Source organism: Rattus rattus, chromosome 2 (assembly GCF_011064425.1).
Source record: "Rattus rattus isolate New Zealand chromosome 2, Rrattus_CSIRO_v1, whole genome shotgun sequence".
NCBI classification, from domain to species: Eukaryota; Metazoa; Chordata; class Mammalia; order Rodentia; family Muridae; genus Rattus; species Rattus rattus.
Window position 1 is genome coordinate 212,357,248 of NC_046155.1, and position 17,673 is coordinate 212,374,920.

The window sequence follows — 17,673 nt, forward strand, 5'->3', positions numbered from 1 at the left end:
AACAGGCACTGGGGCTGGGTATGTTACTCGGTAATAGACTGATCGCTGGGAATGTGTGAAGCTCTGGGTCCTTATTCAGTACCACAAAGAAGTACATACAGGCATTAAATCCCTGCCACCCAAGATCTTTCTTTCACACATAAATCTCTTAAAAGCAATTTGTATTTACTGAATCTTCAAACTCAATCCTGTCTGTAGATCCTTCACTTAAAACACCAGGCCTAGGGCACCATGGGCTCACCTCCATGAGCACCTGACACTCTACTGTTTCCTCCCAAGCTCCTGTCTGCAGGATAGCCAGTTAGCACTGGGCAAACACTGTGCTCCAGGTAAGTACAGTCGCCATGCCCTGGGATCACCACACAGTCACAAGTGCTCTCAGTAATATAATGCAAGCATGTGTGTGTGTGTGTGTGTGTGTGTGTGTGTGTGTGTGTGTGTGTGTGTGGTCTTGACTTACTTTTTCTTGAAAACTTAACACAAAAGAGACATTCCAAAATACTACATAAGGATGTATAAGCTCTATGTAAGTGTGTGTATATATGTAAGATATATATATATATATATATAGATAGATAGATAGATAGATAGATAGATAGATAGATAGATAGATATATGTCTACTTCCCCCCAGTCCTTTCTTTCATAGATAAATCTCATGTATATCAGTTCCTTTTGTCCAGGAACATACAGTATAGCAAAGTCTATGGCGTCTCACAGACACCACTTCCAACCCAGGTGCACCACCTGGGGAGATAATACACACATAAAAAGTTAAGCATCCTGCCTCACACGATGTAAACACTCAGACAAAGACATTTTTTCTCATCAAAAAGCCCCCCATGCTCATCATCTTTGTTCTCCAAGCAAATGCCAGGCGGAGCTCACCTCAGCCACAGTGAGGACACAGTACACAGACTGGTGCTCAGGGTCCACACCTTCCAGCTTCATGCCGACTTTGAATCCGTTTTTGTTGTATGGGAAGGACTGGTGCTGTAATGAAAAGGGCCGCAGGGTTACCTCACCCACAGGACCAGCTCACACCTCGAACAGTCACCATCCTTAGGGCTGGAGACTTGGCCCACAGCGAGTGCTTCCCCTAGAGTGAGCAGGGGCCCCATGCTCCTCCCCTACCACCTCAAAGATAACTCATATAAATCAACCACTAAAAGTCCCAAAAGAGAAGGACTCATGAAAAGTTAGGATGAAAAAACACAAAGGCAAAAGTCATAAAAAGGAATCTTCATCTTTCACGTGTTTGAAGAGATAGTCAACCTTGCCCATCAGAATCACAAGATAGATTTCCCAATGGACTGTGAAGACCCGAGGGCATGGTGGCTCTGTGCCCTAAGAAAGCAGACTCAGGCAGGAGCATTACGAATATGTCTGCCTGATCACTAGCAATTTCGGTCTATCTACAAAAAGGTGATCGATCTTCCTATCAGCAATCTAACTCTGGGAGTTATCTAAAGGACATAGCCCCAACATATGCAAAACATCAGGTGTGCAACATCATTTACTAAAGCCCCCAGCAAAAAAAAATTTTAAAATGTGTCTCTGTATAAACCAATAGAAATCGAGTTAATTTTTTAACGGAATAAATGTAAGTTTAAAATACTATGGCTTGGCATATTAAAAAAAAAAAAAAAAAAAAGGAGGGAACAATGACTGGAAATGAATAATCTCCAAACTGTAAAGTTAAAATGTCTAACACAGCACAGGTGAGCCACTGCCACTGGGTGTTAGACAGGACAGAAAGGTGCGTGGTGGTCCAGGAAGGAAACACAAGAACTCGCAATGCTGGCCCCTTCAGCAGAAACAAATCTGGTGTGAGGGAAACAAAGCCACACTGGTCACACTTTATTGCCTTTTAATACTGACAATTTGAATCATGCTATGTGTTACTCTTCAATTAATTTTTAAAAATGTTAGAAGCTGGGACGGAGAGGTAGCTCAGTTGGTAAGAGCACTTGCTTCTCTTTTTTTTTTTTTTTTGTTCTTTTTTTTCTGGAGCTGGGGACTGGGGAACGAACCCAGGGCCTTGCGCTTCCTAGGCAAGCGCTCTACCACTGAGCTAAATCCCCAACACCTTTTGCTTCTCTTAAAGACTCAGATTCTATTCCTAGCATCCAGAGTCTCTTCTCTCTCTTCTGCAGGCAACCACTCATGTGCACGTACCCTAACATATTACTAAAAATAAACTGTTTCTAAAAATGGAAGTTAGAGGCAGGTGGATCTCTGAGTTTGAGGCCAACCTGGTCTATAGAGTGAGTTCTAGGACAGCCAGGGCTACACAGAGAAACCCTATCTCAGGGGTAGGGAATCTCTAAATAACCAAAGGTACAGAAAATAATTATCTACCATAAGTTTTAATTACTATACGTTTGAATTAAAATTCTCAATGCTCACTCAGTCCCTCTAATGTTCACTACACTTCTGTTTTATTCATTCATAACTAGGAAGACACTCAAAGAAGTGACTTAAATAACAGGATTGAAAGTACAGGCTGTGTGACGAATCTTACCCACCAGAGCTTTGTAAGGAAGATCCGACTGGAGCACAGGCATTCCTGATAGTTTACCTGTGATCGATGGCTACCTTAATGCACGTTATGGAAGAAGTTCTACAGTGACAACAGACTTCAGATGCCCTTTACAAAGAAAATCCTACCTTAGCCTAGGGGCAAGAGAACCTATATGGAGGTATAGCTACTATCTACACTTTAAACTGACTTCTACATTATTTATGATAGGATATTCTCATCAGGACTACTAGGTAAAGCATTTTAATAGAATGTGTAACTCAATAGCTCATTCTTGATCCCTCATAATTAGACATAGAATGCATCTACTAGTTTTCCAGTAGCAGTATTCCTATAATGCAGAATGAGGGAAGCCCAACAAATGCTGAGAGGAAACTGTGAGTGTGCACGGGTGTGCTCAGTGCTGTACATACAAATGACAATACGGCTAATAACAGCTGCCTTGTGAGAGATCGTCCACATGCATACTCATAAAAAAATAGGCCCAAGTCCCATTCCTACGTAGATAACGGAACTGACGGGATGAACGCAGACAAGTACCCACCCTTTGCCTTCACACAGCATTTGCGGAGGAAGCACTCTTACCTCTTTGAACAGCTTCGTTGGCACTGCCACAGCTTTCTCCTCCTCTAGGTAGGATGCCCAGCACCAGGTTTTCTTGCCTTTAGGAGGCAAGCCTAAAGACAGTAAATCAAATAATTGGCTTTCCAGAGCTACAAAAATCAATGAAATATTCCATGATATCTCTCTTCCGCAACCTCTAGGATTTCTGGTTCTTTCCTTTCCGTGGCTGACGTGTCTACTTTGCTGGTCCCTCTTCCAGAGGAACAGTAACTGGGAAGCGAACTGTGGTAAACATCCAGTCAATGAAGCACAAGGGGACAACTTTGGCATACATGAAAAATCCAGCAGGACTCCCAGAGAAGCCACAGGAAGTAAAACCTTACAGAAACGTGGATGTGTGTGGTGTTTGCTGCAGTAGCGTGGAAGGCTGGGAACAGGATAATGCACTGGGTGCTTATCGAATGTGTGACAGTTCTGGGACAGGGAAAGGATGTGATAGGCTCACTAGGAGCAGCACCAAATGCGTTTGTGAGTCCACTGGGATGTGTAAAGTCCTTCAGGAGCACACAACAGAAGGGAATTTGGATGTTTATGAAAAAGAAATAAGGCCTGAAAAGGGCAAGGTGTGCACAGCTTCAGAATCTCGTCCTTAGAAGGTTATAGGTGCAAAGGAGAGAGAGGCTGAAGAAAGAGGAAACTCCACACAGAGTGACCAGGGTATTTAATTTACATCCTAACCAACCAACCAACCAACCAACCAACCAACCAACCAACCACCCAACCAACCAACCAACCACCCAACCAACCAACCAACCAACCAACCAACTAACCACCCAACCAACCACTCAATTACCCACCCAACCAACCAACCAACCAACCACCTAACCACCCACCCACCCACCCACACAACCACCCACCCACCCACACAACCACGCACCCAACCAACCAACCAGAAAGTTATTTTAAAGGGTGTGGAAGTTCTGCTGTAAGCTATAGACAGGTGGAAATATTTCCAACTCCTTCTGGGAGATTAATGGAATAAACATCAAGGAATGCCTCAGAGCTGATGCTGGGCTCACAGCCCTGCCAAGGAAGAATGTTGGTGGCCGGGCTGTATAGATCTCCGCTGACTTTGAGCAAAGACCTGGCAGGGCTGAAACATCAGGCTATGTGGAGTAGAGCTGAGAAGAGCTTATATGGAAATGACCAGAAATCCAACCCCAAAAAGGAGAAGAGTTTATCTAACCAAATAGCAAGGAGGAAAGCCTAAGAGCTGGATTCAGTAAGACGTGGCTTCAAGGAAAGGGGAAGAGATGGGACCACACTAGGAGGATGTGCTTAGAGAGAGCACAATAGAACATGTAACATCTTGGGAAATGAGCAAGAACAGAGTTTTTGGCAAAGGGGCAGAAGCAGGAACTACCATTTTGAAGAGTGTACTGTTCACTAAAGAGTGTTCCATACACATACAGTAACAACTTGAAAGTCTGCTAAATTTCCTAAACAGCATCCTCAAGCCTTTGTTTTATGGAGAAAACCCACACCAAAGAGAAACGCAAAGGATTCCCTGTGACTGTGGAGAACATAAAAGACCAGAATGCTCCTGTGAAGCATTTTTAGGGCCACTGAGTTAGCACCACTTTTCATCATCAGCTCACCCTGCTTTAAGACGGCTGAATCCCCACGTCTTTTCCTTCTGGCTCTCTGAGAACCCCTCAGGATCCTTCCATCTTGTTTGTTCTCCTACAGCAGGAAAGGAAAGTTTTGAATTTACAGGTTCATCAGGTTGGTCTCCCGGAAAACTTTGAGGTCTATCTGAAAGCTTTTAGCTGTGGATCTGTGTTTCAGTTTCACTTCCTAACTCTTAGAAGAACGCTATGGTCCACTTGAGACCACACTGGTTTTGAACTGAGTCACTGGAAGAGAGCATCTCCAGTTACTCTTTGGAAGAACTCCCTCCTCCTTAAAACACATCCTGGTCTTAGCTCCAGGACTGTGTGCCCTACTCTCTTCAGATCTCACTGGGGCTTTTCTCAGGCTCACTGCTGATGTCTACACTTGTTCAACCTCTGCTCCTCTCTAGACAGAGGTCTTAGGGTTATTTCTGTGTGTGAGGAGGGGAAGGAACGACTGAAGTGGTACTGAGCTCAGAGGATAGCCCTGTGTGTCCTTCCTTAAGCTCTTTCTACCTTCCTGTGAGTCAGGATCTCCTAGTGGCTGGCACTTCAGGCCAGTGAGCTTCAGGAATCCTGCCCTCCACGGCCACAGCACTAGAATTAGAAGCAGGAGCTATCATACCTAGCTTTTTCCACAGATCCTGGAGATCTAAACTTGGATCCTTATATTCACAGGGCAAGTGCTTTGTTGACAATCATTCCCCCCCCATCCTTCGTCGGTCATCTGTACCCTAAATGACCTCACCCTCCATCTCTAGCTGCCTTTTCCTGACTTCGTGTTTCTATCTGGCTGCCTGACAATTTTGAAATGTACAGGAGGAACCAAGCACAACAAACCCTGCATGCCCCAAGGCCTGCTGAGCCTTTTCTCCATCCACCCTTACCTTCACATTCCAGGCATTTGTTCAATCCAGAAATCTCATATAATCCCCAATTCTTCCCTTCTCGTACATATACTCAGAATCCAACCTAACTAACAAAATCACCTAACCAAGTCTTACCTGACCCTCTACTGTGTTAAGGGATATCGCACTGCAGGAATATCAAACTGGTTTTCCTGGCTCTACCCTTGCTTATCCGGGTAAACTGGTCATGCCAAACCAAATCAAATGCAGCATCCCCTTGCCTTTAACTTCCCAGCGTCTTCACACTATACTAGGAAGCCATAAAGTTGACCTGATCCAATCACACTAACCTCAGCTTCCTCATTACACTCTGCTCTGCCCTGATCCTCTGTGTGCCTCCATGACATGGGCATACGCCCCCCCTACATAATGTGCTACAGCTATCCTCACTGTGGGGGTCTCTCTTAGATGTTGAGTCTTGCAGAGTGCTAACGCACATAGCTGGCTCCTCCTTACTGGTTACATCTCAGTGTTCCTGTCCTTCTTGTAGCCCTCCACTAATAGCCAACTTTGGCTAGTCAGCCAATCCTAATGCTCTACATTAAATGCCAACACTGCACTAAGGTGAAACTGCTGTCTCTCTGGTTCTTTTGCTTGTGTCTCCTTAGCCAGAGCACAGTGTCTTCAGGAAGAAGGACCTTATTCCTGCTACACGTCTTACTCCTCTGTATTTCCAGTCCACTGAATCCATATGAAATCTCCTGACAGAAATGATTCCTGAACTAGCACTCACTAACTCTAGCAAGTGACTCCAAACAGATCTGGTGACCAGTGGCAGTCCAAGATGATGGCCCATGCATCTGAAAGGACACTCAAGGGCTACTGACCATTTCATCATCTCTCTCTTCATCTTCCTTGGAGTCAGCCTTCAGAGATAATTTTGGTTTTTTCTTCCGACTACACTTAGGATCCTCCTCGTCATTGTCTTCACCTCCATCTCGGTCTTCCTTCTGATCTCTGTTGTGTTTATAACCACAAAATGGTGACAGGAAGCAATACCTATCAAACATCTACATGTGGACTATTGATGCAAAAATCATTTTAAAAAATTGCTCTACAGCAGAAACATTTAATTTACCAAGAGAGGTCTACAGGCATTAGCATATCATACATATAGGGAACATTAAATCATGGCTCACAGATCTGTCTGCATAGAAACCGGAAATTATTTTATATGTTAATGTCAAAAGGGAACTAGCAATATATATGACATGGATTCTAATGAGTTTATAATTACTTGTCTGCCACAAAAATAAAAGAATCAATTATTTACAGATATATGTTTCCAGGGCAACGAGAAACTAAAGTCCTAGCAATTTTAAGATAGGCAAATCCAGTAGAAAAGGCCAATGGTAAATCTATAAAGAATCAGTTTGCCAATACAAAACAACCAGCAATTTCTATGTTGTTTAGGATAGGTGGGAGTCTCCACTGAAACCTAAAAGTCAAGGGACTGGAGAGACAGCTTCATGAGTAAGAGTAATGGCTGCTCTTCCAGAGGACCCAAGTTCAATTCCCAGCACCCACACTGCGGTTCATAACTGTCTATAACTACAGTTTCAGGGGAACCAAAGATTCCTTTAGGCTTCTGAGGCATACATGTGATACGTAGAAATACATGTAATCAAAATATCCACATCAATATGCTTTTAAAAACTAACTACATTAAAAATTAATGTCAAGGGGTTGGGGATTTAGCTCAGTGGTAGGCGCTTGCCTAGGAAGCATAAGGCCCTGGTTGGTCCCCAGCTCTGAAAAAAGAAAAAAAAAAAAAAAAAAAATTAATGTCAAGTCATTTATTTTGTCCTATACTATTATATGCAAGAAACACATCTTTTTGCTCCTAAGCTGAACTTTGTAACAGTCCTCAGATGGGTTAGTGGCACAGAACTTACTGTACGTCCACTGAAGTCATCCTATGAGGACCCTATCTCTAGTGGACTTTTCCAAAGAGTTGACTGCCTATCCTATCGGGGGTACCTTCGTTCTCTGTGTGGTGTTTTAATAGAGTTACTTAAGGACTCTGAAAACATAAACACGTGTGTTATGAATATCAGTACCATCTAACTGTGTGCGTAGGTCAGAAATACCTAAACACTCTTCATTGGAAACGATCAAATTAATGGTAACAGTGGCTAACCACAGAGACAGAACATAACCACTAGGATGGACCAGGGGTGAGAGAAGGCACTCCATCCAACACAGGGGTGTGGGTCCATCTGGAGAGAAAGTCTACAAGACTACAAGGTTTGAGGGGGAAAGAGATGTCCTATGACACATGGTCTTCTCAGATACTACGATCCAGAGGTCTCGGATCCACTTCAGACATGGAAGGGAAAGGAACCTACTTGTCTCTGGCACGCCGTGAACAGTTCTGGCTGCAATAGTTCCCTCCAGAAAGACACTCCTCTCCGTTGCCATACTGACAACAGTTCTCACAAAACTGGAGCCCATCTACTTTCGACTGCTCCTTCAGCCTGAAGGGTACCCCAGTCTTCTCTGAAAAGACTAGAAGATGAAAAGAAGGGGGAAAAAAAACATTAAAACCATGCCAGAAGGCACCCCGAAGCATATTTCAACGTTCTCTTCTACCAATTTTGTTAGCAACACAATAAAGAATAATGTTTGTTGAATGAATCAGTGATTGAACTATTAAGTTGGGGGTGGGGTCTAAGCTTGGCAGGAATCGGTTGAATCACTTCTACTAAAAAAAAAAAAAAAAAAAAAAAAAATCTTGAAAAAGGGCCAGGTATGGAGGTTTTCGTATTTAATACTACCCTGTGGAGAAAGAGAGGCAGGCAGGTTTCTATGAGTGAGAGACCTGCTTAGCCTACATAGTGAGACCTTATCTTAACAGTAACAAATCTCCAAAAAGGATAAACGTCAGACCTTGGCTTTCTCTACAGAGTTAAAAATAGAATAAAAAGAACTGGAATTAGTTACTGGATTTCAGATAATATTTAAAAGTTCCAATCTGGGGTAAAGCGAAAAAGGTCCTGAGTGTTACTTCATGCGTACAACATTTAGATGAGTGGTTTTTACTTAGTTGACTAAGTCAGCACATGGAATTTTAATGTAATCTATCTATGTCTTGGCTCACCACTATCCAAATCATTTAGGACCTCATAGTCCCTTCTGCCCGAGTCATTCAGCAAACATCTATTAGTCACCAATTTATACTGGACACTGATTCTGTCAGCACAGACCTCGTTCAAGACAGCTCACAGGCTAGAAGAGAAGCCACACAGGAAGCCCAGTGCTTAGAATCATGTGGATGCATGCAGCCCTAAGTACAAGTGAGTTCCAGAACTGCAGAGGAAGAAGTGGTTCACTCAGGCAGGGCTAAGGTCAGGAAGAGTTTCCAATACAGCACCTCAACAGGGTTTGTAAGGCCAAAGAGAAATAGACAAAGGAGGAAATGGTATCTTAATCAGAAAACAAACAAAACCCAGCATGAACAAAGGCAGGGAGGCAGAAAGCACAGGATGACCTGGAACTGTGACATAGTGACATGTAGGTCCATACTGCTTGCAGGGTCACAGCACGAGACCCAGAGAAGGTGACAGAGCTGGGAGACAAAGCAAGCAGGTGGGAGCAAGCCTCCAGGTCTTTGAAGGCTTTGCTAAGTCGGCAGAGGCAAGAAGAAATGAATGAAGTAGCAGGTGAGCAGTCTAAACAAGTTCCGCTGACTTCAGGGTGCAGGATAAATCGGGGAGGGGTGAGTTAGAAGCAATGATTATTCAGGAGACTTCTGTGATAGTTCCAGTGAGGTTAGAGGCCTAAAGTAAGGCAGCTGCGGTGGTGAGAGGAAAAGCCAGCATCTGAGGTGGATTTAGGGCATTAAAAACAGAGAGCATTAGGAAGCAGGGCGGGAGGAACAAATTCGGGATGACTCCTCGACTTCTTGACTATGCACCAGGTAGACGGTGCTACGGTCAGCTGAAATACACTTAGAGAGGAAAGAGCAGGTTTAGGGAGAGGAAGGAAGAAAAAGAAAATCAACTGCATTTCAGAAGTGGAGTTTGAGGTACCTGTGGGACATCCGGGTGGAGATGTCCAGTAGGCAGGTGGAAATGCAGGCCTGGAGCTCAGGGGAGAGGGCGGGGCTGAAGATAGATTGGAGTCGTCAGCATATGCGTGCAACTTACAACCATTGGCGTAGAAAAAAAATAAGATAGTGCCGGGAGTTTTAGCTAAGTCACCTACGAAGGCCATTAGTAACTTGGGTTTACTCGATAATTTGCAACTAAGCTTGGGCTATTAGAGACCTGGCATTAAAAATGAAGCAGTTTGTAATTATTTTTAAAATATAAAGGCTGGCTCCTGTCTGTTTGGTTACAAAAATTTATGTAGGGACGTGAGGCACAGAAATAAAACCCGGGCTTTCAAAGTCTGGCCTCCGATGAAAGTCTGATTTGAAGGCACTCAATGAGAAGGCCTAAGCAGCAGACGGGCAGGCGGCCTTACCGTCCTGAGCAGTTGGGACCATCCACGTGGTAGTGGCTGTTGCTTTCTTCACACTTTCCATCTCGCTTTCGTCTGTGATAACTTCTAAAGCTCCGAATTCATTTACCCTAAACTGGCAAGAAGGAACATGGAGGAGAAAAGAAATTTACAATTGATCCGCTTGGGGGTGTTATTTACTTCACTTCGGACAAACTAACCACCTGCTAAGAGTGAGACAATCCTATCTCCCTTGAGGCGAGCTTTTTATTAACAATAAGCCCTTTTGTTTCATAAACTTGGGGCTGAGAGGGATTAGAAGGAGGCAGTAGGGCTCCCTACAGCCAGGCAGGTAGAAAGTGGCCCAGCACTTCTAATTGGCATCTCAGACACATTTTTACCAAGATTTATATTTACTTAATATTATTATTTATTTAGCAAAGCTACTAAAGGGGAATTCTCTCCACCCCCTCACCTGCAAGGCGTTTATTCATCTCACTAAAGCAGGCATAGTTCAAAGGGAAGGACATAATGACCGGTCACCCTTCTCCTTATAGTCCAAGTTGAAAATGCATTTAAGCTCCAGCAACACACTTCCTTTTTCTTTCATCGCTCTCTAAAATTCTCCACCCAAACTCTCCCAGTTTTCCCAAGCAACACTTGTTCAGAAGGACTGAACAAGTCTACCGTATGCCAATGGGTCACTAAAGATGAAGGTCCCTCCCATGTTGTGGAATTCTCATTCTGGATCCTACAAGCTTCTTCTCAACCCACGGCGGCCACACATACAGCAGGTCTCTGTACCGACAGGCTTCCACCGTGTGGAAGGCTTGCTCAATCACTGCTATTGTGCCATGACGGGGACTGTGTTCTCTCTGACTAAAGAATTCATGGATCTAAACGTTTTCTTCACTCCTTAGTTTCCATAAAACAGAATAGCAATCGGGATTCATGCGTGTTAGCAAGAGATAAATATAGGTGTGTGTATGTGTGTTTGTGTATGTGTGTGTGTGTGTCTTCCACACTCATTGTATAAAATCATTAATACTTTCTAGACGGAATGAATTGAAATAGTTTAGGAATGTGAGAATGTTTTTTTTTCCCCTATTATGTATTCGGGATACAAATTGATAGGCAATGTGTATAGCACAGGTAGTGTCCATGTCAGTTCAGAAAATAGTAAACGTCAATTTCATGAGCAAGAACTAAAAACCACTTTTTAAAAGAAAGAAAGTTTAAAGTTTAAAAAAAAAAAAAAAAAACCTGAACTAGCAAGTCTCCAAAGTAAGGCTGACAGTACCATCTACTGGGCAAGAGTAGATAAAACAAGCTACCACAATCCTTATTTAATGATACTGAAGAAAGTGATACAAAAGTCAATTCTGAGTTGAGAATTTTTTTAAATCGGCACAAACAATGCTTCACCAAGAAGGGTAATTCTTCTTCCCTTACTTGCAATCCACATTAATGTGTTCTTACTTGACAAGTGCAAGATGTGAGGAATAGCACCAGACATTTAGAGTAGACAGAAAGGATCTTAATGGCTGCTAAGCTGCAAACCACCCTGCATTATAAACACCCAAGAAAGGACACCGGACGGGACCTCTGGTTGGAAAGTGCAGGTCTGACACTTGGAAAGGTTTGGCTTAAATACTCTTGAAGTAAAAATGTAGTAATGTCTCTACAAACACACTGGACCTTAACCATCTTCTCCTCTGCTAACATTAATGCCATAATTGACAATTTAAATGAAAAGCAGACATTCGATGTCATTTGGGGACACAGTGAACAGCCCTAAGCCAGAGAGCAAGGATGAATACCTAGGGCTGATGTATGAAACGGGTATGAAGAAGCTATATGTACACTTGTGGGTCTAGGGTTTGCCATCCCCTCAAAGGCACCCTAAACCCCTGAAACTTAGACAAAATCTGCTCTCCCTATGACTCCTCAGCTCAGGGATCAAACCCTCAAAGTATGCTCACTCTATGCAGAAAGAGATTGAATTTTCTGGAGGCTTCTCTTTTTAGATTCTGTGTCTTCCACAACATGACTAGTGAAGAGAACTGTCAGGATGAATGGGTGTGCTGGTGTGACTAGATATCCAATGGTAGGATTCCAGTAAGACTGATACATTTTCTTTAGTTTCCCCAATTAAACTTGTGGGTTCTCAAAGTTTTTATGAAGGCTTCGGAGTGATACAAAATTTCTCAAGTGCTCCACTCTCTAACTGAAAATATCAAATAATAAGCTTTCACAAAGGCAATTCATTAAAGTGAAGATAAGGTTGGCATGGCACCTTTTCTACATATGAATATATCCAGGCCAGTAATTAAACAATTATGCCTCAGAGAGCAAGGTTTTACTTATCCGGCCTGCCCCAAGCCACCTTGGTTGTCCCTGTTCTTTATTTTTGCTTGTAGGGGCAAAAGCCCCTGTCCTTCCTTTTGGGGTCACTTTAATAATAGATCACTAAAAAAGAAACTATCAAGGTTCTGATTTCCACTTTATTACTTTTGATGTTGAAATAAAAAAACCCAAGTCCCAATTACCAATGTGTTTAAGGGCAAAGATGTTTGATCCCTAAACTGTTTTAAACATACATTGAGAAGGCAAAGTCATGCATTAAGAAGAGGGGGTGGGTTTTACAGCTGGCTGTTACAGGTCTGTTCTCTGATGAGGAGCAACTCAGGGGAGGATCCCCATTGTACCAAGGGACTCCAAAAGACTAGCTCCTTCTGACTCAGTGGAGTACTTCTCTCTGGAGAAATACTTCAGACGCCATTAGAATTCAGGTAGACTTGCTTGCCTGCGGATCCCATTTCCAGAACTGGGCCTTGTCCTGGACTCTCTTTGTCTGGACTCTATGCCTAGGGTTTGATGTGCCAGGGTAGGGGGAGACGGGGGTGGGGGGGGGGGACAACGGAGGGGTGCACTCCTCCTCACTGTAGGGTGGGGGGCTGTGTTAGGGAGACTGGGGTGGGGATGAGGAGTTTGGAGCGGGGTGTGTGTGTGTGTGTGTGTGTGTGTGTGTGTGTGTGTGTGTGTGTGTGTGTGTGTGTGTGTGTTTGAGAGAGAGAGAGAGAGAGAGAGAGAGAGAGAGAGAGAGAAAGAGAGAAGTAAATTCAGGTAGAGAAAGGTCTGAGGCCTTGGGAATCCCTGCTGCCAAGCACCCGTCTGCAGTGACAACTCTCCCATGGCTACCCCAGAGCCCTTACACTATTAAAGCTTATTTGCATCCTCAAGGAACAAACTGTGTATAACTTCTGAAGCTTATTTATGCAGAAATGCTGTGATGACGAGGAGCAGGATCCTTTCCAGACTAGGAGCGGGCACTTGCTATCTCCTGACCCCGTGACCTGCTGAAGTGACTCTGCTTCTGGAAGCCCTGCTCCTGCTCTCTTCCCAGGCACCTTCCCAGAAGTCTTTACGAACAGCATTTTCAGCTCAAAGAATAACTGGTGTTTAATGGCTTCCGGGTCCCTCCAGCTGAAGGAAGTTCCCACCTCTCCAAATGTGTGCCGTTTCCCCATGTCTGTTGATCTTGGCATGCTCTCTGTCTTTAGAAAGCACTGTGGCAGTGTTAAGAGAAACAGTTTCAATAACCATCAGGGTCTCCTCTGCCCCAGAGCTGCAACAACTAAGTAACAGATGACAGACAATAACTAAGTAACAAATGACAGACAGAAGGGGTTAAATAAAGGGATGAGATATCTGCAGGTAAGGTGCTCCCTCAGAGGGTTAACTTCCTAGTCCTCTCTGTGCTTTATTTCAAATAATTACGGTTAATTAGCCCAGGTTGGAAAGCAGAAAGGGCAGAGAGAAATGTGCCCAAGATAGGAGATGGGGAGGAAACAAAGAAGCACTTAAGTCAAAGGAGACGAGGCCAAAGAAAAGTGGGGGCCCCTATGGAAGAGTCAGGGGAGCTGAGGGGATTGCAACCCCATAGGAAGAACAACAGTGTCAACTAACCTGGAATCCTCAGCGCTCCCAGAGACTGAGCCACTAACCAAAGAGCATACATGGGCTGGTTTGTAGCCCCCAGCACATATGTAGCAGAGGACTGCCTCGTCTGGCCTCAGTGGGAGAGAATGTGCTCATCCTGTAGAAACTTGATGCCCCAGGGAACAGGATGCTGGCAGGGGTGAGGCTGGTGGGTGGTTGGGTGGGGAAGCACCCTCTCAGAAGCAAAGGGAGGGGGTGGAATGAAGAACTGGGGAGGGAGAACTGGAAGGGAAGGCAACATTTGGAATGCAAAAAAACAAAATCATTTAATAAAATTAAGAAAGAAAGAAAAAGAAAGAAAGAAAGAAAGAAAAAAGAAAGAAAAGAAAAAAAGAGAAAAGAAGGGGGGGCAGAAAACTAAAACCCCTCTGGAGCTAAGCACAGAAGAGTCCAGGGACTCGGACTTGGCTATGAAGTAACTACTCAGAAAGTAAAGCCAGACAAATAGCAATTCGGTTATCCAGAACCATGTGGCAGTTAACAAGGAACGTTCTTTCATGCTGGAAAAATCTACAGAATGTAAAACCTGTTCCCACACTGGGAAGGTGACCTCTGTGTGAGAGGCCGGGCTGTATCAGCTGGACGACTTCAGTAAGAAGAGTTGGGTACCAGCTGTTGGGACACGCACACACCTCTAAATGCACAACCACTGAAGAGCAACAGTAGCCTGGATGTTGTAGGTGCCCAGCATGATATGAGGAGGTAGATTTTATGAATTATTCAAAATGTCAACATTTTAGTTTAGTAAAAAACTAATTGTTTAACTACTTAACCAACCAAGAGTCCTGTGTAACATAGTCAGTGTATGGTGTATTACAAAACTTTTCTTGGGGAGTTGCAACACATGTGTCTACTCAATCAAAATAGGAAGCCCATGACAGACCAAAGTACAGATACCACCCCAGTTCAACTTGGTGAACAAATTTATTTATCGGGGTCACTTACAGGAGCAAAAAATAACTCATAGACAGTTGAATCACCAAAGCCCATCCCATCATAGGTGAGAGCTCACAAAGCTGGGACCTGGAACCCTGAACACAGCCTGCAGGTAACTCAACAGGTTGGAGAGGTTGGTCTAAACCACTTCCAGGCAGCTCTGCTGGCCTGATTCTCTGCAGGTCAGCTAGAATGGGAGTCTTCTTTGCAGCCTGACACTTCTCTTCTGAGAGATACTCTCAGCTTTTATTGATTACTCTGGCAAGGAGGGGGCCTAGTGAATCTGTTCAGTTTCAGGGACTTCCTGAAGTTATTTTGAGTTGTTTACTTTCCTCCTTAAGGAGCACAGAGGACTGTTTAAATCTCAGGAAACACCTCAAAACACACAAACCAATAAAAAGCAGCAGCCTGACCATTGCTCTTTACGCAACAGATAGGCTATGGATCTCAAATTAAAAGGGTTAAAAATAATATATTTTGTATGTGAAAGAGACACAGAGAGAGGTATATATGAGTGTTGTGTGCACACACATGCTGGTACACACACCATCCACACAATATAGAGGCCAAGTAAATGTCTATATTCTGTTCTGTCACCCTCCACCTTATAATTCATTGAGAAAAGTCCCCTCTCTAAACCTAAAATTAGGCTGGTGGCCAGAAAGTTCTAGAAAGCCTCCTGTCTCTGAAGCCCTCCCCCATCTGGCCACTTTGTCCGTAGGTGCTGTGGGTTCAGACTTAGTTCCTCTGTGCCTTCCCTCTACGTTCAGATTACTAAAGTAAGGTATCCAGGTATCCAACTGTCTACAGCCCACAAGGAGATTGGACACATGGTGATTACCCCATAATTACATGAGTATAAAAGTTGTATCTAATAAGCTTGAGACTAATGCCCTAAATGACTTATTATGCCTGATTATCTTAATAAAAACAATAGGCTAATTTCTAAAAATCCATTGCTTAGAAAACTTTAAAGCAATCCATACTTCTTAGGAATGGAAATTCCCCATTTACCACCAAAGGCTAACGAAAAGAAAGTGCCTGACATGTGAAATGTGACGCAGTGAAAATGCGGGAGGATAATGTGCTCACAGGACAACAGAGAAAGACAATTTTCATAAAATAGTGTAAAGTCAGAACCTGTATTTGTTTACACTCCTTCGTCAGCTGTCACCACCGTTTCACAGCTGAGAGTTTACGGATCCTATCAACCCCGTTTCTCGGATAACGCTTACGGCATGTAAGGATTTTAAAGACTCATCCACAGGATTTACTTTCTTATTAATTACATGTATCTGTTGAGGGTGGGGGAGGGGCTGTGAGTGCAGGAACCCTTAGTGTCCAGAAGATCCCCTGGAACTGGCAGTTGTGAACTACCCAGGCAATCTAGAGTCTCCTCCAAAGGCAGAACGCGCTCTAACTGCTGGGCTACCTCTCCAGTCCCTGACGTTCCGCAACTGGACAAAATTCACATGCTAATATGGGGCTGATGTTATCAGAGCTTGAGAGATCATCTTTTTTTTTCCATTTTTAAATGAGTTCGGCTTTCTATGCCCACCACAGATCATGCAGGGGGCGCTTGGAGAAGGTCAGAAGAACGGCTTGATTCCCACTCGGTGGATTTACTCACTGGGCTGCAGAGCTAACATGACCCAGAAGGATTAACTGATTCAATTAACTTCTCATCGCACAAAACTGAAACTGGAAATTTCTTCTTCTTAATAATTTTGAGTGGATACAAAATGTGTGTGCATACTTATGAGTACCATATGCTATTCCCACATGCACACATAATATGTAATGTTTAGATGGGGGAGTTAGTATTCCCACCTCCTCGAGCATTTCTTTTTCTACATGCTAAGAATCTTTGAAATCTTTTTTTAGTTATTTTAAAGTATATCACATATTACTTTAGACTCCAGTTACCCTATGGTCTAAAGGACTGCCAGATTCAATAGCTCTAACTATATGTTGGTACCCATTTAAAAATAGTCTCTCCAGATTTCACTAAACCTCACTGTGATAGTTTTGTTTCCTTAATCTCATACACTGGCACTTTGGCTCAATTAAACCTAAGCCAATCAAAATCTCAAACGTTTTTCCAACGGCAGGCAGATGTTTAAATTGTGCCCTTGAGGATCAGCGAGGACAGGGACTGGGCTAAGAAGTTTGTCAGACAGCCATCAAAAGGATTAGATTTCAAGAAGCCTAAGTTAGGGGCAAAATCGTTCTATCTGAGGCAGCACAGAACAACAAGTCTTACTGAGACAGGCCAAGCGACAGCCTGTTAGAGATACAGGAAGTTCAAACACCTGAGAGACTGAGAACAAACACAAAGTCTAAAAGGCCACAGGCCACAGACAGGTTCAAGGTCCCAGAGATAGGATCACAGCAAAACCACATTAGAAATGAGAAGCGGGGGCAGCTGGGAGCTTGCACAACTATTCTCCATGGAGCCGCAGAGGTGGTCCTAATGTAGGTTCATTAGGGCAGGAGACACATGGTGGGCTAGCATATATACAGTGGGCAGACTAGATCCTATAAAGGGTAGAGACACAAAGTGAGCTAGCACGTATATAGTAGGCAGACTGACCGGTGAAGGGTGG

The 17,673-nt window shown here is 43.6% G+C and overlaps 1 protein-coding gene across 1 annotated transcript in view; it reads right to left on the reverse strand.

The window, feature by feature from the left end:
* The window catches only part of L3mbtl3 (L3MBTL histone methyl-lysine binding protein 3), a 100,372-nt gene that overhangs the window by 57,012 nt on the left and 25,687 nt on the right, over positions 1 to 17,673 (reverse strand). Inside the window, exons 3-9 of the mRNA XM_032894911.1 lie at positions 10,154 to 10,265; positions 9,718 to 9,792; positions 8,035 to 8,194; positions 6,514 to 6,643; positions 4,764 to 4,848; positions 3,127 to 3,218; positions 888 to 992 (exon numbers count right to left, since the gene is read on the reverse strand). Coding sequence (XP_032750802.1) covers positions 888 to 992; positions 3,127 to 3,218; positions 4,764 to 4,848; positions 6,514 to 6,643; positions 8,035 to 8,194; positions 9,718 to 9,792; positions 10,154 to 10,265 — 759 coding nt within the window. The remainder of the gene's footprint in view (positions 1 to 887; positions 993 to 3,126; positions 3,219 to 4,763; positions 4,849 to 6,513; positions 6,644 to 8,034; positions 8,195 to 9,717; positions 9,793 to 10,153; positions 10,266 to 17,673) is intronic.